The sequence below is a fragment of the Bubalus kerabau genome, chromosome 19, assembly GCF_029407905.1.
Source record: "Bubalus kerabau isolate K-KA32 ecotype Philippines breed swamp buffalo chromosome 19, PCC_UOA_SB_1v2, whole genome shotgun sequence".
NCBI lineage: Eukaryota > Metazoa > Chordata > Mammalia > Artiodactyla > Bovidae > Bubalus > Bubalus kerabau.
In genome coordinates, this window is record NC_073642.1 from 58,159,341 (window position 1) to 58,183,343 (window position 24,003).

The following is a 24,003-nucleotide window of genomic DNA, read 5'->3' on the forward strand; positions in this document are numbered from 1 at the left end:
ATTGCTCTTTACAGCATCAGACCTTGCTTCTGTCACCAGTCACATCCACAGCTGGGTATTGTTTTTGCTTTGGCTCCATCCCAATCATTCTTTCTGGAGTTATTTCTCCACTGATCTCCAGTAGCATATTGGGCACCTACTGACCTGGGGAGTTCCTCTTTCAGTATCCTATCATTTTGCCTTTTCATACTGTTCATGGGGTTCTCAAGGCAAGAATAGTGAAGTGGTTTGCCATTCCCAAAAATAAGCCCATGAAAAGCTGCTCAAAATCATCAGGGAAGTGCAGATTGAAACCACAATGAGATCGCACTACACGCCGCCATAATAGCCACCCTTACAGAGAGCAGTACCTAATGTTGGAAAGGATGTGGGAGAACTGGAACTCTCTGATTGTCCTGTGGGAATGCAAAATGGTACAGGTATTTTGAAAACCATTCAGAAAATAGTTTGGCAGGTTTTCTTCCAATATGTTAGGCATTCACGTATATGATCAAGCAGCTCTGCCTCTACATAATCTACCCAAGAAAAAAGGAAACATATATGACTAATAAAAACCTGTGCTTAGATAGTCCATCGTATACAGATGGCTACATCATGCTGAAGGGCTAACTTGTCATCGTATCTCTTGAAGTCTGTTCGGTATATAGGCAGCACATATTGATGGAGTGCTTACTTTGTGTTGGGCACTGTTCCAGGTACTGGAGATGCCATGGGGAGCACTGGTTTAGCTTTTATTCATTTGTGCCTCACTGTGTAGGAATTCCACTACATAGAAGAAGATCTGTATCGAACAAAGAACACGTTGCAAAGCAGGATTAAAGATCGAGAAGATGAAATTCAAAAACTCAGGAATCAGGTATGAAACAGTATTCACAACTTGGGAAAAGGTATCATTGTAAAACCTATATTTTTTTAAGGATACATTAAGACGTCGCCCCCCCTTCTACATTTTCACCTGAGTCCTATTTTTGGAGTCATGATATGTTATTTTTCAACCTGATACAGAATTTTCATCTACTGCCATTTGACTCTGCATTTGCTCTATTCTTTGGCTTGCTTCTTATACAAGTATATTGTAACCAGTCACCTGAGGAGTGATTAATTACTCTAGAGTTTCATATCTTGTAACCTCATCGGTGGTTTTGCTGATTGCCAGTATTATAATTGTGGTTTCCTAAGAAAGATCCAATGATAAATCTTCTTACTAATAGGTCTTTCATTAAAGTTACTGACTTTTTTTTTTTAGCTGAAAATGCAAAACATAAAAAATAACCTGTGCCTCCCACTCACACGCACTTATACGTATAAAACCAAAACAGAAGTTTCACAAAATAACACCCTATGTGCTGTGCCCGCTATGTACTACTCTGTTCTATTGTTGTTTTTGTAAGTGGTGACTGTGACCCACCAAATTGATTTCCTGACCCCCTGAATAACAGTTAGAAAATCGCTTCTTTCGATGGTGAAAGAATTGTAGAGTTTTGAGGAACCACTGAGTGCCCTGGATTCACTGCGGGAATGCAGTAATATGGTCTCTGCGTTCTGTGCCTCTCGTTTGCTACAGTAATCTTATGAACACCTTGCCTTTCAGCTTACCAATAAAACCCTAAGTAACAGCAGTCAGTCCGAGTTAGAAAACCGACTCCATCAGCTGACTGAGACTCTCATCCAGAAGCAGACCATGCTGGAGAGTCTCAGCACAGAGAAGAACTCTCTGGTCTTCCAGCTGGAGCGCCTCGAGCAGCAGATAAACTCTGCTGCCGGAAGCAGTAGTAACGGGTCTTCTATTAACATGGCTGGAGTTGACAGCGGAGAAGGTAAAAAAAAAGGGGGGGCGTGGGGCGGGGAATCTCCAGGGAATATTTCATTGCTTTAATTTCTAACCTTGCCAATTCAAAATGATCTGAAAAGTTACAGAAAGACATTTTTGTTTAAAAAAAAGTTTTATCCAGCAGAGCACCCGCTTTTCTCCTGATGTGACGCTTGGTCTATACGCTGTTTGATATGATCATTAGAGAACTGGACAGCGGGCTGATTAATATCCCTCACTTGTTTGGAACCTGGAGAAGAAGGTCCAAGGACACTTCACAGGCTGTCAAGGACAAATAGTTCACCTGAGAGGGGCTTTCAGGACCCTTAAAGTAAAAGTTGCTTTAAAAACCATAACTGTAAATATTAAAGTTAATATATAGTCAGTCACATGAGTATATCCATGCTCTATAATTTAAGTAGAGAAGTGTATAGATTCTCAAAATACATGATCAAGAAGAATGCTGAAGAATGTTGAAGTGCCTACTCAGTATCAGGTGCTGTTGCGGAAATACAGTCGTCAGCAAAAGAGGCCAAAATCTCTGTCCTGTAGATCTTACGTTCTGGTGTCATGGAGGGCTACAGGGGAGGTGACATAGAGTAAACAAGTTGTGTGAGATGGTGATGCACGCTAAGACAAAAGTTAAACAGGAAAGCTGTACAAGGTGCCAGGTTTAAGGATGGGGTAATAGCCCAAATAGGGCGGCAAAGGAAGACCTCATTGAAAAGGTGGCATTTTATTGAAGTCTCAAAGGAAGTAAGGTGGTAGATATGAAGAGATCTGCAAAAAAAGTATTCCTGGCAGAAAAAAGAGCAGGTGCAAAGGCCCTGAGGCACAGCATGACTGGCACAGTGCAGGGGGCAGGGCAGCTGGAGTGGACTGAGCGAGCAGGGCAGACTCGGAAGGAGGCTGTTGAGGGCTCTGTCAGGACGTCCACTCTGAATGAAATAGGAAGCCATAGAAGGGTCTGCAGAGCGGCGGCTGAGCTGGCCTGTCTGTTTTAACAAGATGTCTCCGGCTGCTGTGCCAAGAATAGACTGCGGAGAACGAAGCACTGAGGCAGGGAGACCAGGGAGGGGCCGTGGTGTTAATCCATGTGAGAGATGTTGGTGACTCAGACCAGAGTGGAGACGGTAAGCATGAGTTCAGGATTTATCTGAAGGGAAGCAGATAGAACTGCTGGCAGATCAGATGTGGAGTTTGAGAGAAAGGTATCAAAGTGTTTGGAAAGATGGAGTGTTTATGTACTTAGACAGGGAAAACTGCAGGAAGAGAAGGTTGGCAGCAAGGGCAGGAAGTCAGGATGATAGTTTGGGGCGTGCTAGGTAGAGGTGTCCACCAGACGTCCACATGTAGATGGAATGGGTACTTGGACAAGTCTGGAGTTGGGGGTAGCCTGGGCTGGAGATACAGATTTGGGAGTTACTAGCTTTGTAGAAAGAGTGTGCAGCCTCACGTTTGCTGGCCCAGGAAGAAAGTGCCCATTAGTGCTACCTCTTGCCAACACTTGGTAAATGCTAATTTTTTATCATTTCATGGGAAAATAATTTTCTTAGTTTTTAAATTTTGACTTTTGTGGATATGGAAGTTTAAATATTTTAACTTTTTAAAAAATGTTTTCATCTTTGGTTATATCGCTTAAAAGTTGGCCTTAAGAACTTCTTCAACATGTAATATAATGTATGAAAGGCAAAGTATTAGTCGCTCAATCACATCTGACTCTTTGTGACCCTGTGGACTGTAGCCCACCAGGCTCCTCTGTCCATGGGATTTCCCAGGCAAGAATACTGGAGTGGGTTGCCATTTCCTTCTCCAGGGGATCTTCCCGACAAGAGACTGAACCCGGGTCTCTTGCATTGCAGGCAAATTCTTGGCCATCTGAACCACCAGGGAAACCCGATACAATTCAACTATAATTTTGTTAGAAAACTGATTTGGTGTCTGTACATTAATTATTTTCTTATTTAAACAGGCACACGTCTGCGAAACGTTCCTGTTCTGTTTAATGACACAGAAACTAATCTGGCAGGAATGTATGGGAAAGTCCGCAAAGCTGCTAGTTCAATTGACCAATTTAGGTAAGCCGTGCCAGTATCAATGAGCAATGGACCGTATTTTTATAACATTTTCCAGTGGCTTCATAGTGAGTCCTGTCCAGCAGCGCTGATATAGTTATTCATTTATTTACCTACTTACTTAACTTACTTCCACGCCACTTGGCTTGTGGGATTGGTTCCCATGCCAGGGAGCCCACACCTCCTGCAGTGGAAGCGTGGAGTCCTGACCACTGAGCTACCGGGGGATTCCCAAGCTGATGATTAAAGTGATGATTGCCTGACTCCTTTCATGATATTTCAGTGTCATGAAATTCTATAGGTCTGCCAGTGCCTGTATTTTATTGAAGGTGATTAACCCTGGCAATTTCTCTCCTTTCTATAGTAACCTCTGTTTAAAAATTCATTAAATTTTATTGAGAAAGCCTCTGTCATGTGAATACATCCATTTGAACATTTTATCTCCTTTATCATATGATTAGAGTAAAAGATGCTATATATACAAATGAATAGTACTGATTTTAATATATACTATATAAATAGCATAATTTATATATATATGTTATGTATATTTATAAAAAAACCTTTTTATACTAGCAGTCATCCACCTTATAAAGAAAATGTTTTGCCAATGTATGTATATCACCTTGAGAAAGTTCATGTCTAAATAACCTGCTAAACTCTCTGGCCTTTTAGTTTTTGTAATAAAACATAGTTTAAATGAATTGTTGCACAATGAGCGATCTTTTCTTACCTTTTTGTGTCAGAATGGAGCTATGGTGTTAAAAATAAGGAGGGTGATTTACTAATTTGAATTTCTGAAGCTATGGGCTTTGGATGCCATAGTTACTATCTCTAAATTATTGAGCACATCTATTTCAACTATTGAGTAATTCAACACACATTAATTTTTAGAGAATGTATATGCAAGGCATTGTGCTAAGGATAATGAAAGAAGCAGAGGTCTTAGAAGAAAGGCGTATTTGTACATGTATTTGTCTTAGGGAAAAAATGTCGCAAAAGACATGAGCAGTAAGGTCTGAATGTCATAATGCTTCCCATTCTTGAAGTGTTTACCTGGGTTTCTGTAATTTTGAACTTTTTGCAAGTATGCTGCTGCTGCTAAGTCGCTTCAGTCGTGTCTGACTCTGTGCGACAACATAGACGGCAGCCCACCAGGCTCTCCCGTCCCTGGGATTCTCCAGGCAAGAACACTGGAGCGGGTTGCCGTTTCCTTAAGTATTTGCTCACTACTATGATATTTTATATGGTTATTACAAGTAATCATTTAACAGTCTACTATAAAACAAAATTAATCTTTCCCTTATGGTGGCCACACAGTTTAAATGAGTAAAGTTTTAAAAACAAAAAACACGAGACATTATCACAGAAACATGTGTTTTGAGTGTAACTCTCTCCTCTCTCTCCACCCCCACCCCTTGCTCAGCATCCGTCTGGGAATTTTTCTCCGAAGATACCCCATCGCACGAGTTTTTGTGATTATATATATGGTAAGTAAACTTGTTTGAGGAAACAGTGCTGCATTTGATTTTTAACTAGTTTTTTTCAGCTGCTCATCTTTTTAACTAAATGTTTAGCAGTCAGTTTTGAAAGCGTATAGAATTCATGTCTGATAACTTTCTTTCTTAAAGTATGCAAGTAAAGTCAATAATTCATTATGTCTAAAAATTAAATTGCTCAAAGGCTTTTCCTGTAATAAAACTGTAGTGTAGTTTAATAGTTAACCTTTATTTCTAAGTCCCTCGAATGATAGAAATACAGTGCAAAACAATTTACTTCATTTTTATAAAAACACAATACAAAACAATTGACTTCATTTTTATCTTGAGGTAAAGCTTATTTCCATAAGTTTTGCTTTATTTCCTAAAGGCATCTCAAAGTTAATGTATATTTTTTTAGATTTCTTATCTCTAATAAAATGCTTACTATAGTGTGGCTGCTATGTCTTATCTTCTGTGAGCCTACTAACTGTTCAGAGTGGGGTTGTCTAAAAGTAGTTGAACTGAATTAAGACGGGCAGTTTTCTTGAGAAGAAATAAAAGCACACCTAGAAATTTCCTTGTGGTCCACTAGAGGGAAGAGTTACTCCTTTAAATAAAAAGTTTTTAATATGAGAGGGATGGGTAGTAGAGCAAAAGGAAAAAAAACTGAGTAACATCAGAATGTGCCCACATCTGGGTCGGGAGATCATGAGGATCACAGGCGCCGTCTGTGAGCATGAGATGCGATCTTGCACATCTGGTGTGCGAGGTGCTTCGTCATGGCACCTCCTCACGTCATCACCACCTTGGGGGAGTTGGTGAAAACTGATCAGCAGGTCCTATGCTGGACCCTGAGTCAGCCTCTGAAACCTGACACATTATTCCCATCTCCTCTTCACACATCATGGCTAAACTCCCTCTCAAAATAGCAGCCATAACCGTTATAACAGAGACCCTTGCCAACCAATATCATGTATATCTAGCACTTTTAATCAGGCCATCTCCCCTGTATTTTAATGCCCTGATCAGTTAGTTGTGTATACATGTGCATGTTACGAGTGTGTTCACGACTTTGCTCCTCTCGGCTGAGAATGCTGTAGGTATCGTAGCTCTTTATCACCCTTCATTGCACTTACTAGCTCACTTGAATGGACGTTTGTTTCTTCCTTGTTTCTCCAGTAAACTTGTACTGAGTGCCTGCAGGGTTGCAGACACAGTAAGGGCAGGAATACGGAGACACGTGAGACGCGCTCCTGCACTCAGTGCACTGCATGAGGGCCTTTGGGGAGGTTGATTTATTGGCTAATCCGTAGGTTGTTTTTTCTTTCTTTAGGCTTTGCTTCACCTCTGGGTCATGATTGTTCTGTTGACTTACACGCCAGAAATGCACCATGACCAACCGCGTGGCAAATGAACTGAGCCTGCTTGATTCAGTGATCAACCTTTCTCCAGACTTGGGGTCTGCGGAAGGGTCACTTGCCTAAAATTCCTGAGAGGGGTGTGCAACATTATTTTATCACTACAAGTATTGAACTTTTTAAGTTATTATACAAGTACTCTGCTACCCAAATTTTCCTCTGATTTCCTTCAAATGGTAAGAGTTTCTGAAACAAAAATAATTTAGCAAGCTCAGCTCTGCTTTTTCTGAGGTCAGCGGCACGGTGTGTATATGTATACACAGAGATACTGCGGTTGGATGCCTCTGTACAGGCTTCCTGTATTTTAGGTGACACTCATTATGGATTATAATCAGGGAAACTAATTGTATTTAGTGATATAAATAAAATGTTTTCTTTTTGATAATTCAGTCTGCCTTGTATTTTCATATATTTAACTTTGCAAATGTAGATTTACTTTTTATATGTTAAAGACCTGATTGGTATAAATCTTTTTATAAATATGTGAATAAAATTGACTGTACATTTTTCTTTTTCAAAATGATAGTTTTTCATCCCCATTAAACAAGACCTTTCCAGATGAGTGTTCATGAGTAGAGCCAGAAATTAGAGCCAATGTCAGTTGGAATTGCATTAGTGGTTTATATACTCCTTCCTCCCTATCCCCACCCCACGTGCTGTCTTCCTTTTATTTTTCTTTTTAAAAAGAAAATAGTTTCTTTTTAAACTTTTTTTTTGCCAATCAACAGTGTGGTGACAGTTTCAGGGGATAACAAAGGGACATCCATACATATACATGTGTCCATTCTCCCCCAAACTCGCCTCCCATCCAGGCTGCCACATGGCACAAAGCAGAGCTCCCTGTGCTACACAGTAGGACCTTATTGGTTATCCATTTTAAATATAGTGCTATGTACATGTCGATCCCCAGCTCCCTAACTATCCCTTCCCCCTAGTCCCGCCCCTCATCCATTGTCTTCTTCCACCCCTTTTCCTTTTCTCCATTCTATATCTTGGTTTAGCTTGGGACATCCATCAAATTTGGTTTAACACCATTGCATTTTTAAAATACTCCAGTGCAGAGACGGTATCAAATTATTCTTTAAAAAGGGACATTCTCTTTGCCTAAAGTCCAGTATAATGTCTGTTTTGGCTTTTCTTCCTGTGTACATGTCTAAATTATTTTGTCCACGCTAAGCACCGGTGGTCTCCTTTGTATGTAAGTAGCATACGGAGATCCTGGGCTGGGCACGGGTATAGTGCTTCCTGTCAGGAATGTTACTGCCTTTGCAGTAGCCTGCCAGTGCCTAACCAAAAACCTGACCAGTTCTATTCTTAATGATATTGATACTATGACTTTAATTGTTCTATAAATTCTTCAAAGGTTTTGGTATACTAGCTGTGGATACTTTCTTATTTTATATCAGAATGAAGTTTTAAAGGTCATGTTAGGTGTGTTCGGGCTTTTTTTCCCAACCATGAATAAAAAAGAGAGTTCCGTGCCATCTAAAAGTAGATATGAGATTTTGGAGGATGGGGTAGAGATGTGTTATTAAATCTCTATGTCCTGGTTCTTATTCAGATGTCATAGCCCAGCAGTCTGAGCTGGAAAGTCAAGTCTGATGTCAGAGTACAGTTTAGACTTATTAATATCTTTTAAAGTTTTTTTTTTCCTCTTCAAATTTGGAAACATTTCTGGAAAAAGATTAAAACCAGGTTACATGCTTGAAGTGGAAAACGCCGCATGCTTCATCATCGTGCATGGCCAGACTTCCCGTCTCCGCGTGTCCTCCTGGCTTTTGTTGGGGCAGCTCTAAATCATTTGTTGAGTTTTTACACATTCTTGGCTTTGGAAATAGTTTGACAAAGTGTTTCCGAGATTATTTTTCTGTAGTTGCTTAAATCTTTAATTGAGTTTCAGTTTCAGTATTCTTGACCACTAACACACTAGGGGATTTTTAAAAGTCTTCCACTCACTTATCCTCAGATAACACAAAACCTTCTTGACCTACTTAAAAGCATTGTGTGAGAGCTGAATTTTTTTGCCTTCTCAATGTACTGCTTTGTGTTTATGGCTGTCAGTTGGAAAATAGGATTATTTTCTTATTATAAGGAAATTTCCCTTTCTCTAGACTTCGTGCTTGCTAAAACCCACCATTTCTCTTGCTGCAGAACAAAAACTTCAAAGGAAAAGTATGGGTTTCGTTAAAGTGTGGAACTAGGTCTACCCTGGTTGGTTTTATAGTCCCAATAAGGGAATAAAATCTGGGGCTGGACAGTCTAGCCTTCATTTAGAAAGACTTATGTATAGTCAAAGCTATGACTTTTCCAGTACAAATGTAAAAGTCAGACCATAAAAAAAGCTGAGCATTGAAGAATTGATGCTTTCAAATTGTGGTGCGGGAGAAGGCTCTTGAGAGTCCCTTGGACTGCTAGGGACCAAACCAGTCCATCCTAAAGGAAATCAACCCTGAATATTCATTGGAAGGACTGATGCTGAAGCAGAAGCTCCAGTACTTTGGCCACCTGATGCAAAGAGCTGGCTCACTGGAGAAGACCCTGATGCTGGGAAAGACTGAGGGCAGGAGGAGAAGGGGGCAGCAGAGGATGAGATGGTTGGATGTCATCACCGACTTAATGGAATGCGTTTGAGCAAACTCTGGGAGACAATGAAGGACAGGGATGTCTGGTATGCTACAGTCCATGGGGTCACAAAGAGTCGCAAAGAGTCAGAACGACTTAGCAACTGAACAGCAACAACATACAACTCACCCTGGAGGGGAAAATCCAACCCACGTGAGTATGCCTCGCTGGGCTCCAGCTCTGCTGCAGGAGGACAGCTGTATTGGAAAAGGCCCATATGGGCATCTGGGTCTGGATGGAAGTAGGACAGAATGGGTGAAGCCGAAGGACCTGATGGCCTGAAGCACTTCAGTTTGTGATTGGTCAGAAGAAATAAATGGCAGAGTAGTGTCTTAGTGGTTACTCTGAACACGATAAGGCTCGTGTTCCTAGGAACTCTTTCCTGAGTGAGGAGACTGTGCATTGAATGGTTCTGAACTTCCACAGTTCTAACGTAGGGTCTGTCTTCAGACACAGACTCCAACACAAATACCTCAAAGTAAATGAAATGTTCTTTTTTGTACGAACACTTGTTTGTCAAGGGTATTACATACAGAAACCTCATTTGTAGACGATGTCTCAAAGGAAAAAAAGTGGTGGTGAAATACTTTTAAGCCATCACGAGATAGGTCAGATTACGTGCCTCTTGTGCTGGCCCTTTCTAGGAACTGGGAATAGAGTGGTGAACAAAAGTCCTGCCCTCGTGGAGCTTACCTTTGAGTGAGGTTGGGAAGACCACAAACATATGCATAACTTGTCACTCAAGAGTTAAACGCTGTGATTAAAAATAAAATGAGACAAAGGTATAGAGGGAGATGGGAAAGGTGCAGGGAAGCCCTCCCTATAGGAGTGACCCAGGTGCAGGGCTTGAAGAAGGTTACAGGCCGTGCAAAGTGGAGCGGTTTAAGTGCAAACTCCCTCTAAGAGGAGCGTGCTTGGTGCAAGCAAGGAACAGAAGAGGCAGGAGGCCAGAGTGGCTGGACACAGTGAGGGGGGTGGGGGTGGGGGTCGGTGTGGGATAGAGACCTGTAGACCAACGTAAGGACGTTGAAATCCCATTTAGTTTCTCCTCAGTAGCCCCTCTGCCCCTGAAGTACTGCCTTATTTAAACAGGGAAAAGCTTTAAAAATCTTATGTTTTAGAAATCTACAGACTTACAGGGACTTCCCTAGTGGTCCAGAGGCTAGGACTCCATGCTCCCAGTGCAGGGGGTTGGGTTCCATCCCTGGCCAGGGAGCTAGATCCTACATGCCACTACTAAGAGTTTGCATGCCCCAGCTATTGCCCCCACGTGCCGCGACTAAGACCCAGTGCAGCCCAGCAAGTAAATAAAGAACGTTGATCACAGTTGCTCCACATGCAAATGCTAAATTTGCTGAAGCGAGGACAGCCTGAACAGGAAGGGGTGATTTTCCTGAGCAGTTACAGAGAATACCAAGTCAAAGAATTGGTACCTTCCAACATAACTCCTTGGTCTCCACATTCATAACTGATGCCTCATCTTAGTTCAAGGACAAAGAGAAAAGTGAAACCCAAGAGCAGAGCCCTTCATGTCTGAAGGCAAATGTCTCCCATCCTTTGATCAACCAGCCTTAGCACAGTTCACTGTCCGGTATTACCACTCTGATGCTATCAGAACTCATAAAATGACATTTCTGATCCTGTGAGGACAAAGCCATTATTATTTTGACCGCACCACACATCTTGTGGGATCTTAGCTCTCCAACCACAGACTGAAGCTGTGTGCTTGGTGGTGAAAGCACAGAGCCCTAACCACAGGACCACCAGGGAAGTCCCAAAGATATTATCTTTTTTATCCACTATTATATCCTTAATGCCTAGAGCAGTGCCTGACATAGAGTCAGCCTTCAGTTGCTCACTGATCTTCACTGACATTTAGGCAAAATACTAAACTAACATATAACTCCTTTAGAGCTCCATGGGCCTTCACTAGCATCTGCCCCGTTCACGCCGCATCTCTAGTTTCCAAAACTGGAGCAAAGAACAGAAACTAACCAGCCAGGTACGTTGCTAGAAGTGAGGATTTAGACTGGGCAGCTTGTCAGGGTTTTCACAAAGAAAGAAAAGCCATACGAGTTTAAAATACAAAAGCAAAAGGTGACCGGCGGATACTGCTAATCCTAGATGTTCATAGTCAAGACCTTTAATTATCAGGGAAAATTCATTCATGCTTAATGACTCTCCCCCCCAAAAAACAGCCAAGGCTGCTTATAGTGGAGAAGACTTCTGATAGCAAGAATATATTTAGATTCAGTTTTTGAAAGTTCTGCCAAGCAACATGTAGATATCTTTCAGTTCAGTTCAGTCACTCAGTCATGTCCGACTCTTTGTGACCCCATGAATCGCAGCACGCCAGGCCTCCCTGTCCCTCACCAACTCCCGGAGTTCACTCAGACTCACGTCCATCGAGTCAGTGATGCCATCCAGCCATCTCATCCTCTGTCGTCCCCTTCTCCTCCTGCCCCCAATCCCTCCCAACATCAAAGTCTTTTCCAATGAGTCAGCTCTTTGCATGAAGTAGCCAAAGTATTGGAGTTTCAGCTTTAGCATCATTCCTTCCAATGAACACCCAGGACTGATCTCCTTTAGGATGGACTGGTTGGATCTCCTTGAAGTCCAAAGGACTCTCAAGAGCCTTCTCCAACACCACAGTTCAAAAGCATCAATTCTTCGGCACTCAGCTTTCTTCACAGTCCAACTCTCGCATCCATACATGACCACAGGAAAAACCATAGCCTTGACTAGCCGGACCTTTGTTGGCAAAGTAATGTCTCTGCTTTTCAATATGCAATCTAGGTTGGTCATAACTTTTCTTCTTCTTTACTAATGTCAAGTTTCCTCTCTACTCCATCAGACCTCTCCTCTTTAGCTGATGAACTTCTTTCTTGGTCGCGCTAGTTAAACTGAGTTCACACAAAGTAATAAGATTGATGCATATAGACCTATCAACTACTAGCAATTTGCTTTAATTCACAAATGTAGCTTAAGTCAACTGAAATCAAGATTTAATTAAAACCTGGACTTCCCTGGTGGTACAGTGGGTGAGAATCCACCTGCCAATGCAGGGGACACAGGTTTGATCCCTGGTTTGGGAAGATCTCACTTGCTTTGAGCAACTAAGCCCATGCACCACAACTACTGAAGCCCAAGCACCTAGAGCCTGCGCTGCACAAGAGAAGCCCGTAGAGAGGAGGCCCCGCTTGCTGCAACTAAAGCAATGAAGACACCACACAGCCAAAATAATAATAATAGTTAGTTAATTAAAATATCACCTCCAAGGGGGTGAAAATTGATTCTTAGGTGGGGAAAAATATTGTTTTTATATATAAAGCTCAGAAATACATGCAGTTGTTTTTTTTTTAAATCTTAGTTCACTGATTCTTAAAATGTTGATGTTCACTCTTGCCATATCCTGCTTGACCACATCCAATTTATCTTGATTGGTGGACCTAATATTCCAGGTTCCCATGCAATGTTGTTCTTTACAGCATCGGACTTTACTTTCACCCCAAGGCACATCCACAACGGAGTGTCATTTCCGCTTTGACCCAGCCTCTTCATCCTTTCTGGAGCTGTTTATCTGCTCTTCCCCAGTAGCGTTGGGAATATGGGACACCTACTGAGCTGGGGGGCTCGTCCTCTAGTGTCATATGTTTTTGCCTTTTCTACTGTTCTTAGGGTTCTCAGGCAAGAATACTGGAGTGGTTTGCCATTCCCTTCTCCAGGGGACAACAAAGGATGAGATAGTTGGATGGCATCACTGACTCAATGCACATGAGTTCCAGCAAACTCCAGGAGATAGTGAAGGACAGGGAAACTTGGCATGCTGCAGTCCACGGGGTCACAAAGAGTCAGGCACAGCTTAGTGACTGAAGAACATACATGCAGTATGTAACAGTATATCTGTGACATTAAGATTTTATTGGGGTGTGGAGTAATAATGAAAAAAAAGGTTGAGAAATTCTGGACTAGAAAGATAAAGCAACCTAGGTCCTGCCCTTGTGAAGCCTACTTTCTAACTAAGGAAACTGTATTTTGAAGTCATACATGATCTGCCTTCACTACCTCGTGAACTGCAGGCCACCCCCCACATCTTCTATGACCCTCCAGTCTTGGACTGTTGTAGTCAATTGCTTTTCTGATTATTCACTGCCTCTTCCTATGGGAATTTTTAATTTCCTGTCCCGCCAATGTCAGCCTCGGCCACATAACCTGACTTGATTTGGTTGGTGAAATGTGAGTGGAAGGGATGTGAGCCATTCCCAAGCTTTAAGTATCATCTTGTAGTTTTACCCCCCAACTTGTTACTCCACAATGAGCCCAACATATTCTAGACAGGGGCTACTTCTTTGGTCTAGATCCTAGAATGAAGAGGACATGGAGCAGAGCCAAAACATGGCACGTGTCCACAGTGGACACAGAGCTTGAACAAAAAGTACAACTTGGCTTTTGTGAGCCCCTGAGATTTTGGAGGTTGGTTGTTAACCTCATCATGACTCAGCAATAGATGACTAATGGAGCTACCAATGTATCCTGCTTTTCCTTTACCTCCAGACCTCATCTATGCTTAGGACACTTCCCTTCTTGGCTCCTGGCCTTTCCTGCTGTCAGTTTAGATGCTTTTCTTTATTAAGTCAGAGTTCCTCCCTTCCCCTCCCCAGAAAAAAAATATACCAGGCTGGGTGTCTCTAGCAGGCAGAATAACGGCCTCCTGTAAAGTACGTCCGTGTCTTAATTCCCGAAACGTATAAATATGTTATGGCAAAAGGGATATTGCAGATGTGATTAAGGATCATAACAAAAGAAGATTATCTTAACCAGCTGTGCCTGGGTGTAAAGATAAGGGCCCTTAAAAGATGGAAGAAGAAAGCAGCAGAGTCAGAGATGTCATGTCAGAAGCAGAAGGCAGAAGGACTGAATTGCTGCCTTTGAAGATGGAGGAAGGGGCCATGAGTCAAAGAATGCAGGCAGTCTCTAGAAGCTAGAAAAGGCGAGGAAACAGATTCTTCCCTTGAGTCTCGACTAAGGAAGAAAGCCCTGCCAAGACCTTGATTTTGACCCAATGAGACCCACTTCACACTTCTGACCTCCAAGACTATAAGAGAGTAAATTTGTGCTGCCTTTAGGCACTAAGTTTCTAGTAATTTGTTACAGCAGCAATAGGCTCCTAAGACAGTGTCCTTCCCTGGTTGTGAACTCCGATAGCACAGTAGTTCCCTAAGCGTAATACTGATGTTGACTTGAACTGTCTCTTCACTTTCCATCACTCCATCATTCTGGAATGAACAAACAACCAGGACTAATGAGGAACAGTGATGGGTGGCAGAGAAGTATAAGCCTAAGCCTGGACGCTTCTACTTTCTGGTTTGCTTAAATCAGCTGAACTGGGCGAGGCACTAAACGTTTATGATCCTCAGTGTCCTCATCTTTAAGAATGAGAAGCTGAAGAGAAACACGAAGAATTTCTCCCAGGTAAAAGAGCATTTTCTAAGTTGAAAGTGTATACAAATGTTCGTTTGTTTTTTTTTTTTAAATCAGATGCTGTTTATTTTAAAGATGGATGGGACTGAGAAAATGGAGAACAGCCCTACTGACATCCGGGCAGCCACGTTCCCAGCCAAACATGAACGGTGCTCAGAAGAGAACACTGGCAAAGTCACTCTGGTCAGCCCCCAAATTCCTAGACACCCCAGTACACTCTCTGACATGCATTCCTCCTTTCTGAGAAATTGCTGCTGTTTCAACCAATAACAACTCAAGCCCCATTAAATCTCCTTTTAGATGACAATCACTTAAGTACTCAGTCACCCAGTTGCCCCTGCTTCTTGTCAGCATTCAACAAAGGGTGACCCACTCCAGTGTTCTGGCCTGGAAAACTTCATGGATAGAGGGGCCTGGCAGGCCACAGCCCATGGGATTGCAAACAGAAGGGCACAACTAAGCATGCGCGCACGCGCGCGCGCACACACACACACACACACACACACACACACACCCCCACCCAGAGGAGGCCCCTGATCTTTAACATACCTCTGTATCATTGAACACAAACCCTAGAAGAAGCCCCTTTCATCTCCCCTGCTTGGGACACTCCTGAGGACACCTTCTCCTTGGCTACAGTAAGCTTGGTAAACCTAAATTTGGGAGTCTGTGTTTTGTTTATATGTTTTGACTTCAGGTGTGATCTTTGGTCCATTGGAAGCTCTTTATAATTTTAAATTCACAGACAAGCAAACAGATTAGGAGACCCATCAAGGTCCTCCAATTAGCTACAAAAATGAGATTGAACTTGTCTTGTGTTTGTTTTCATATCACATGGACTTGGGCTATTTGATTACTGAACATGTCAACTCACCAGATCTGTCTGGCACCCAGGCTCCTATTTCTCATTGTGGCTAGAACCTTCCAGTAGCTTTTAGTCGCTGGAGAAAACCTGCCATATTTTTTTCAAATAACGCTTAGTCCTGGGCCAAAGCCAGATATTCTGATGAGAGTTAATTGTTCTTTATCAGTGTGAGAGGAAGCAGGTGTGTGTTCCCCGCTGCCATCTGATTTCTTCCGTTGAGATCTAGAAGCAAACACTCCACCAGCCGCCCCAGCAGGAAATTACCCTTGTGTAGAAGGTAAACAAGAGGGTTTGCTTTATTTTTAGTCAGAATATTGGACCTAAAAAACATTCCCAATCACTTGTTGTTGTTTTTTTTTTAATCTGATTATTAGAGTAATATTCCTGTTGTAAAAAATACAGAAAAGTGTAAAGAAGAGGGTATCATTTATCCATAGACCCACCACTGTAAACAAGTAAGTCTTCATATTTGGGCGTTTCCTTCCAGTCTTTTTTTTTTTCCATTGTGTATGTGTATGTACATGGAGTGGTCCAGAAGTGGAGAAAAACAGCTTATAGTGGAATTTACACCCTATATACAATTTTCAATTTTAATCGTATTTCTAAAATATATACTACATGCTCATTATAAAAATTATAAGCAATACCGTGTGTGTGTGTGTGTTGCTCAGTCATGTCCAACTCTTTGCAACCCCATGGACTGTAGCCCACCAAACAATTCTGTCTGTGAGATTTCCCAGGCAAGAATACTGGAGTGGGTTGCCATTCCCTTCTCCAGGGGATCTTCCAAACCCAGGGACTGAACCCAGGTCTCCTGCATTGCCAGCAGATTCTTTACCATCTGAGCCACCAGGGAAGCCCAAAGCAATACCATACGCAGAGCAAAAAGCTCTAGTGCATTTTTAGCACTTTGCCATCCAGCCACTTCCCAAGGATAACTCCTCTTAAATAAGGAGGGAATGATTCCTACTGCTCAATTGTAAACACTCAGTAAATGAGGATTTAGTGGTGGGTAAGGGGAGGTGTGGCACTTGCATTTATTTATTTTATTTTATTTTGGCCACAGCATGTGGCATGCAGAATCTTAAGTTTCTCCACAAGGGATCGAACCCAAGCCCCCTGTGAGGGAAACACAGAGTCTCAACCACCCGAGCGCCAGGGAAGTCCCAGTGTGGCAGTTTTAGAATGGATTCTTCTCATTCCTTTTGTGGCAGACAGACCGTAAGTTGACCAATGATTTCCTGTCTCCTGGTGCCCATGCCTTTGTGTAATTCTCTTCTCGTGAGTACAGATGGGATCCATGACCTGCTTCTAACAAATAGAATATGACAAGTGTAATAGTATGTCCATCCCTTGATTTGGTTACACGATAAGGCAAAGATGGTTGGATGTGTCAGCCTCATGATTACACTACATTATGTAAGATTCCATTTTAGCAGACTGGATTCTCCTTGTTGTCTTGATGAGGCGAGTGTCTGTATTGAGAAGCCCATGTGTTAAAAGACAGTGCGTAACCTTTAGGACCTGATGGCAGCCTCCCAGCTAACAGCCAGCAAAAAGCCAGGTCCTAGATAATACAACTGCAAGGAAATGAATCCCGCTCACAGCTTACACAGACTTGGAAGCAGATTCTTCCCCAGTCAAGCCTCCCAATTAGCCTGGCCAACATCCTGATTATAGCCTTGTAAGACCCAGAACACAGCCCAGCTAACTGTACCCAGACTCCTGACCCACAGACATTTGGGGATAATAAATGCATATTGTCTGAAGGTGCTAGAATTGTGGTAATTTGTTACACAGTGATAGGAAAGAAATACATCTCATCTATGCATTTCCAGAGCATAGGGCTAGGACTCCTTGGTTGCGAGCAACAGGTACCAGTTCAAACTGGTAAAAGGAAAATCTAAAGGTTCACCCACTTGATGCCAAGAGCCAGCTCCCTGGAAAAGACCATGATGCTGGGAAAGATTGAAGGCAAAAGGAGAATTGGGTAGCAGAGGATGAGATGATCTGATGGCATCACCAACACAATGGACATGAATTTGAGCAAACTCTGGGAGATAGTGAAGGACAGATGAGCCTGGCCTGCTGCAGTCCATGGGGTCCCAAAGAGTCAGACATGACTAAGTGATTACACCGCCACCACCATTAACACAGCCAGTAAATTTAGCACTGCGCAAGGATATTATTTAATATCCAGTCCATATGTTTATAATAGTCTGAAACATGTTCTTTGTAAGCTGTTTAAAATTTTTTCCTGATTCAGGATCCAAGATCCAATCCAACCTTGCACAGAATTACCCAAGTCCCCCAGTCCCTTTAATCTGGAACAGCCCCCTGTCCTGTCCTATCCTTTGGTCCTTCTTGCATTGATATCTTGAAGAGAGTGGCATGGTTTTCTTGTCGAAGGACCTGCAACATAGATGTATGTTTCTTCCCAGTTGGATTCAGGTTTAACATTTCAGTGAGGAAGTCTTAAGCAGTTGATGTCAGGTCAATGTATCAGTTCAGGAGGCACCAACTGTCAGTGATGCTAAGTTTGATCACTTAGTTAAAATGTTTCCTGACAGGTCTCTCCATCATAAAAGCGCATTTTGCCTTTTTTTGTTGTTGTTAATAGGTATTTGGTGGAGCGATACGTTAGACCATGCAAAGATCTTATTCCCCAACAAACTTTCAGTAGTTATAGAATGCACTGGCAAAAAGAAAAGGCAAAGCAAAAAAGAATGCACTGGCAATCCTTACCTGAATTATTATATTAGTTTATTATATTATATATTATTATATTATATTTTTATTAATATATCACCATTTTTCATACCATTGTGTGCCGATCTTTTTCTTTCCCACACTTTTTTAAATACTATTACTGTATACTTATGAATTCCTTGTTCTAAAGAAGTGTTAAAATCCAATGTTGTCATTCTTGTTGATATTTAAACTACCCCAGGTTTGGCCAGTGGGAGCCCCTCCAAGCCAATTCCCCTGTCCTTTCCACCTGTCCCCTTCATCTTGGAGCACATCTTTGCTTTCCGGCATCCCAAGATGCTCCAGTCTAACACGGAACATTCCCTGCCCTTGACCTGGAATCAGTCATTTCTGCAAAAAGCGTTCCTTTTTGAGGAGAATGATAGAAACCAAGATCTCAACGTTAAGACCTCCGAGACAATTTTTCAAGTTGTTAACCCTAATGGCAGGAAGCAAAGAGGAACTAAAGAGCCTCTTGATGAGGGTGAAAAGGCTGGCTTAAACTCAACATTCAAAAAGCTAAGATCATGGCATCTGGTCCCATCACTTTATGGCAAATAGGGAAAAAAATGAAAAGTGACAAATTTTATTTTCTTGGGCTCCAAAGTCACTGCGGACAGTGACTGCAGCCATGAAATTAAAAGAGGTTTGCTCCTTGGAAGAACAGCTATGACAAACCTAGACAGCATATTAAAAAGCAGAGACATTACTTTACTGACAAAGGTCCATATACTCAAAGCTATGGTGTTTCCAATAGTCACATATGGATGTGAGAGTTGGACCATAAAGAAGGCTGAACACCAATTCAATGCTTTCGAATAGCAGTGCTGGAGAAGACTTTTGAAAGTCCCTCAGACTGCAAGAAGATTAGTCAATCCTAAAGGAAATCAACTCTGAATATTCACTAGAAGAACTGATGCTGAAGCTGAAGCTCCAATGCTTTGGCCACCTGATGTGAAGAGCTGACTCGCTGCGGAAAAGACTCTGATGCTGGAAAAGATGAAAGACAGATGGAGAAGGGGATGACAGAGGATGAGATGGTTGGATGGCATCACCAACTCAATGGACATGAGTTTGAGCAAGCTCTGGGAAATGGTGAAGGACAGGGAAGCCTGGGGTACTGCAGTCCATGGGGTTGCAAAGACTCAGACACAACTTAGTGACTGAGCAATAACAACTGCATAATATTTCCAGTAATGATTATATTACCATTTAACTATTCCATTAATACTGGGTACTTTGAAGAGAAAAAATCTTTCACTATTCAAAATAACACTGTGATGAAACAACTTGGACACAAATACATTTTTTGAACTAAGAATGAGTGATTGAGGACATACCCCAGAGGGGAGTCACTGGGTTAGAGGGAGAGGCACTTTTCAGACTCGCTTTGCAAATCGCCCAAGCGCCCTCCAGAGAGATAGTGGCCAGCTTGCCGCCCACCAGCAGTGGATCAGATTCTTAGTGCACTCTCACCTGCAGCAAGTATTAGAATAGGAAAGAGGGGGACTTCCCTGGCAGTCCAGTGGCTAGGACTTCCCCTTCCAATGCAGGGCGTGCTGGTTCGCCCCCTGGTTGGGGAGTGAAGGTCCCACGTGCCTCTCAGTCAAAAAACCAAAACATAAAACATCTTACCAAATTCAGTAGAGACTTTAAAAATGGTCCACATCAAAAAAAAAAAAAATCTAAAAAAGAGAGAGCAGTTCTTTAAATCTGATGGAGAGCATGGTATCTCATTGGTTTTCTATTCATTTGATTACTGGTTAGGCTGAATATAATCCGTAGGTAGGATGTTTTTCATGTTTATTATTTGAATGTGTTGTATAAAATCAGGCCATTTTAATAGGAAGAGCTGACTCATTAGAAAAGACCCTGATGCTGGGGAAGATTGAAGGCAGGAGGAGAAGGGGACGACAGAGGACAAGATGGTTGGGTGGCATCACCAACTCAATGGATATGAGTTCGAGCAAGCTCTGGGAGATGGTGAAGGACAGGGAAGCCTGATGTGCTGCAGTTCATGGGGTCGCAAAGAGTTGGACACAACTGAGTGACTGAACAACAAAAGTCATCCAGCAATAGGCCAGCTGCTTCCAATCAAGCCTCTATAGACAGAAAGGCTTTGATCACATGCAACATAGTCTACCTTTAATGCCACCATTGTTTCAGAACTTCCTTAGTGGTCTAGTGGCTAAGACTCTGTGATTCCACAGCAAGGGGCATGGCTTTGATTCCGGGTCAGGGAGCTAATATCCTGCATGCTATGCAGTGCAGCCAAACATTCTTTTAAAATGTGGATTAAAGACCTAAATGTGAGACCAGATACTATAAAACTCCTAGATGAAAACATAAGCAGAACACCTAGGCATAGGCATAAATCACAGCAGTATCTTTTTTTGGTCAATTTTCCAGAATAATGGAAATAAAACAAAAATAAACAAATGGGACCTACTTAAACTCAAAAGCTTTTGCACATCAAAGAAAACAATAAACAAAATGAAAAGACAGCCCACAGATTGGGAAAAAACATTTGCAAATGATGTGAGTGACAGTGGATTAGTCTCTAAAATTTACAAACAGCTCATGACACTTAGCAACATCAAAACAGACAACCCACTCAAAAAATGAGCAGAAGACCCAAATAAACATTTCTCCAAAGATGTACATATGGCCAATAGACACATGAAAAGATGTTCAACATTGCTAATTATTACAGAAATCCAAATCAAAACTACAATGAGATATCACCTCACACCAGCCAGAATGGCTATCATCAAAAAAATATCCACAAACAATAAATGCTGGAGAGGGCATGGAGAGAAGGGAACGCTCCTACACTGTTGGTGGGAATGTAAATTGGTACAGCCGCTGTGGAGAGCAGTATGGAGATTCTTTATAAAACTACAGCTACCATATGACCCTGCAAGCCCACTCCTGGGCATATATCCAGAGAGAAACATGATCGGAAGGATACACGCATTCCAACGTTCATTGGAGCACTGTTTACAATAGCCAAGACATGGAAGCAACCTAAATGTCCATCCACAGAGGAATGGATAAAGAAGATGTGGTACCTATTTACAATGGAATATTACTCAGCTATCAATAAGAATGAAATAATGCCAATTGCAGCAACATGGATGGACTTAGAGATACTGAGTGGAATAAGTCAGACGGAGAAGGAGAAATATCAGACAACATCCCTTATATGTGAAATCTAAAAAGAAATTATATAAATGAACTTGCTTACCACATAGAAACAGACCTGCAGACTTGGAGAATGAACTTACAGTTGCTGGTGGGGAAGGATGGGGGGAAAGGATAATTAGGGAGTTTGGAATGGACATGTATACATTGCTGTATTTTAAATGGATAACCAACAAGGACTTACTGTATAGCAAAAAAACCCAAAACAACCCACCACCGTTTCAAAGTAGTGAATGAGTACAAACAATAATTCAAGATATCTGCAGCCATTAATATGATATCAAAATATCTGTGACTTTCATTGGAAATAAATTCACAGGTATAAATTTGTGGTTTGTTGTCTATTTTCATAACTAAAGGAAAAGGCTAAATTTAATTCAAAAATAAACAATGATGTAGCTTTCCCCATTTAAGTCCACAGGTCCCCTGAATTCTATGCATAGACCTCTCAAGGGTCCAACAGCGGTTAACAACCTCTGCATGGATGGAAGGACCCCAGATCCCTGCGCCCCTGCTAAGGCCACCTGATGACCACCCAATTGCTTTGAGTGAATGATAAATGAATTCTTTTCCTATTGGGCCACTGAGATTTGGAAGTTGTCTGTTACAGCAGCTAGCATTGCTTGTTCTGGTGGTGGTTTTGTCACTAACTTGTGTCTGACTCTTTGCGACCCCATGGACTGTAGCTCACCAGGCTCATCTCTCCGTAAGATTCTCCAGGCAAGAATGCTGGCATGGGTTGCCATTCCTTCTCTGGGGATCTTCCCCATCCAGGGATCAAGCCCAGGTCTCCTGCATCACAAGCAGATTCTTTACTGACTGAGCCACCAGGGAAGCTAACATTCAGTTCAGTTCAGTTCAGTCATTCAATCGTGTCCGACTCTTTGCGACCCCATGAACTGCAGCACACCAGGCCTCCCTGTCCATCACCAGCTCCTGGAGTCCAACCAAACCCATGTCCATTGAGTCGGCGATGCCATCCAGCCATCTCATCCTCTGTCATCCCCTTCTCCTCCTGCCCTCAATCTTTCCCAGCATAGGGCTCTTTTCAAATGAGTCAGCTCTTGGCATCAGGGGCCAAAGTATTGGAGTTTCAGCTTCAAAATCAGTCCTTCCAATGAACACCTAGGACTGATCTTCTTTAGGATGGACTGGTTGGATCTCCTTGCAGTCCAAGGGACTCTCAAGAGTCTTCTCCAACACCACAGTTCAAAAGCATCAATTCTTTGGCAATCAGCCTTCTTCACAGTCCAACTCTCACATTCATACATGACCACTGGAAAAACCATAGCCTTGACTAGACAGACCTTTGTTGACAGAGTAATGTCTTTGCTTCTGAATATGCTATCTAGGTTGGTCATAACTTTCCTTCCAAGGAGTAAACGTCTTTTAATTTCATGGCTGCGATCACCATCTGCAGTGATTTTGGAGCCCCCCAAAATAAAGTCTGCCACTGTTTCCCCATCTATTTGCCATGAAGTGATGGGACTGGATGCCATGATCTTCGTTTTCTGAATGTTGAGCTTTAAGCCAACTTTTTGACTCTCCTCTTTCACTTTCATCAAGGGGCTCTTTAGTTCTTCTTCACTTTCTGGCATAAGGGTGGTGTCATCTGCATATCTGAGGTTATTGCTATTCCTCCCAGCAATCTTGATTGAGCTTGTGCTTTCTCCAGCCCAGCGTTTCTCATGATGTACTCTGCATATAAGTTAAATAAGCAGGGTGACAATATACAGCCTTGACGTACTCCTTTTCCTATTTGGAACCAGTCTGTTGTTCCATGTCCAGTTCTAACTGTTGCTTCCTGGCCTTCATACAGGTTTCTCAAGAGGCACTTAATTCTAACTAACACAGAAATCAAGCCTTAGATTCAAGAAGTGCAAAGAACCTCAGAAAGATGTGCTGGGATGAGAACCTGGCGGTCGTGTGTGGGGGCCAGTCATTTAACGCCCCCCTCCCCACCGCGTTATCTTCCTGGCTGTGACCCTGGGAGTATGAGGCCTGGGTGTGTGGCTTTGTGCACATCATTATCTTTCTGCACTTCAGATACGTCAGCCTTCTGTTCTCTTAATAAAGGAATACAAGACTAAGACAAAACGGTACTTGGAAATGTGTTGGAGAAATAAAAAGCACAAGTTCAAGGTTAGAGTAAAAAATAATATTGTTAAGACCATTCCTCCAGAAACAAGTAGTGGGAATTATGGGCCTGCAACTCAGACACACCTGGCTCTGCCACTTGCTCAGCGAGTCACTAGGACTCTCTGAGCCTCTGTCTTCTCATCTGTAAAATGGAGACCCA

The 24,003-nt window shown here is 42.3% G+C and overlaps 1 protein-coding gene and 1 long non-coding RNA gene across 3 annotated transcripts in view; both read left to right on the forward strand.

Annotated features, from left to right (window-relative positions):
* GOLGA5 (golgin A5) overlaps window positions 1–7,169 on the forward strand; it is a 31,028-nt gene extending 23,859 nt beyond the window's left edge. For both annotated transcript variants that reach the window (XM_055555700.1, XM_055555701.1), the window contains exons 9-13: window positions 758–856; window positions 1,592–1,817; window positions 3,783–3,888; window positions 5,312–5,375; window positions 6,700–7,169. In XM_055555700.1, the coding sequence (XP_055411675.1) occupies window positions 758–856; window positions 1,592–1,817; window positions 3,783–3,888; window positions 5,312–5,375; window positions 6,700–6,780 (576 nt within the window). In that variant the 3' untranslated portion in view covers window positions 6,781–7,169. The remainder of the gene's footprint in view (window positions 1–757; window positions 857–1,591; window positions 1,818–3,782; window positions 3,889–5,311; window positions 5,376–6,699) is intronic.
* A 7,776-nt stretch (window positions 7,170–14,945) lies between these two features.
* Window positions 14,946–22,284, forward strand: LOC129634301 (uncharacterized). Its single transcript, XR_008705544.1, has 2 exons — window positions 14,946–15,070; window positions 22,119–22,284. It is a non-coding gene; the product is annotated as an uncharacterized LOC129634301 (long non-coding RNA).
* Window positions 22,285–24,003: the final 1,719 nt, after the last annotated feature.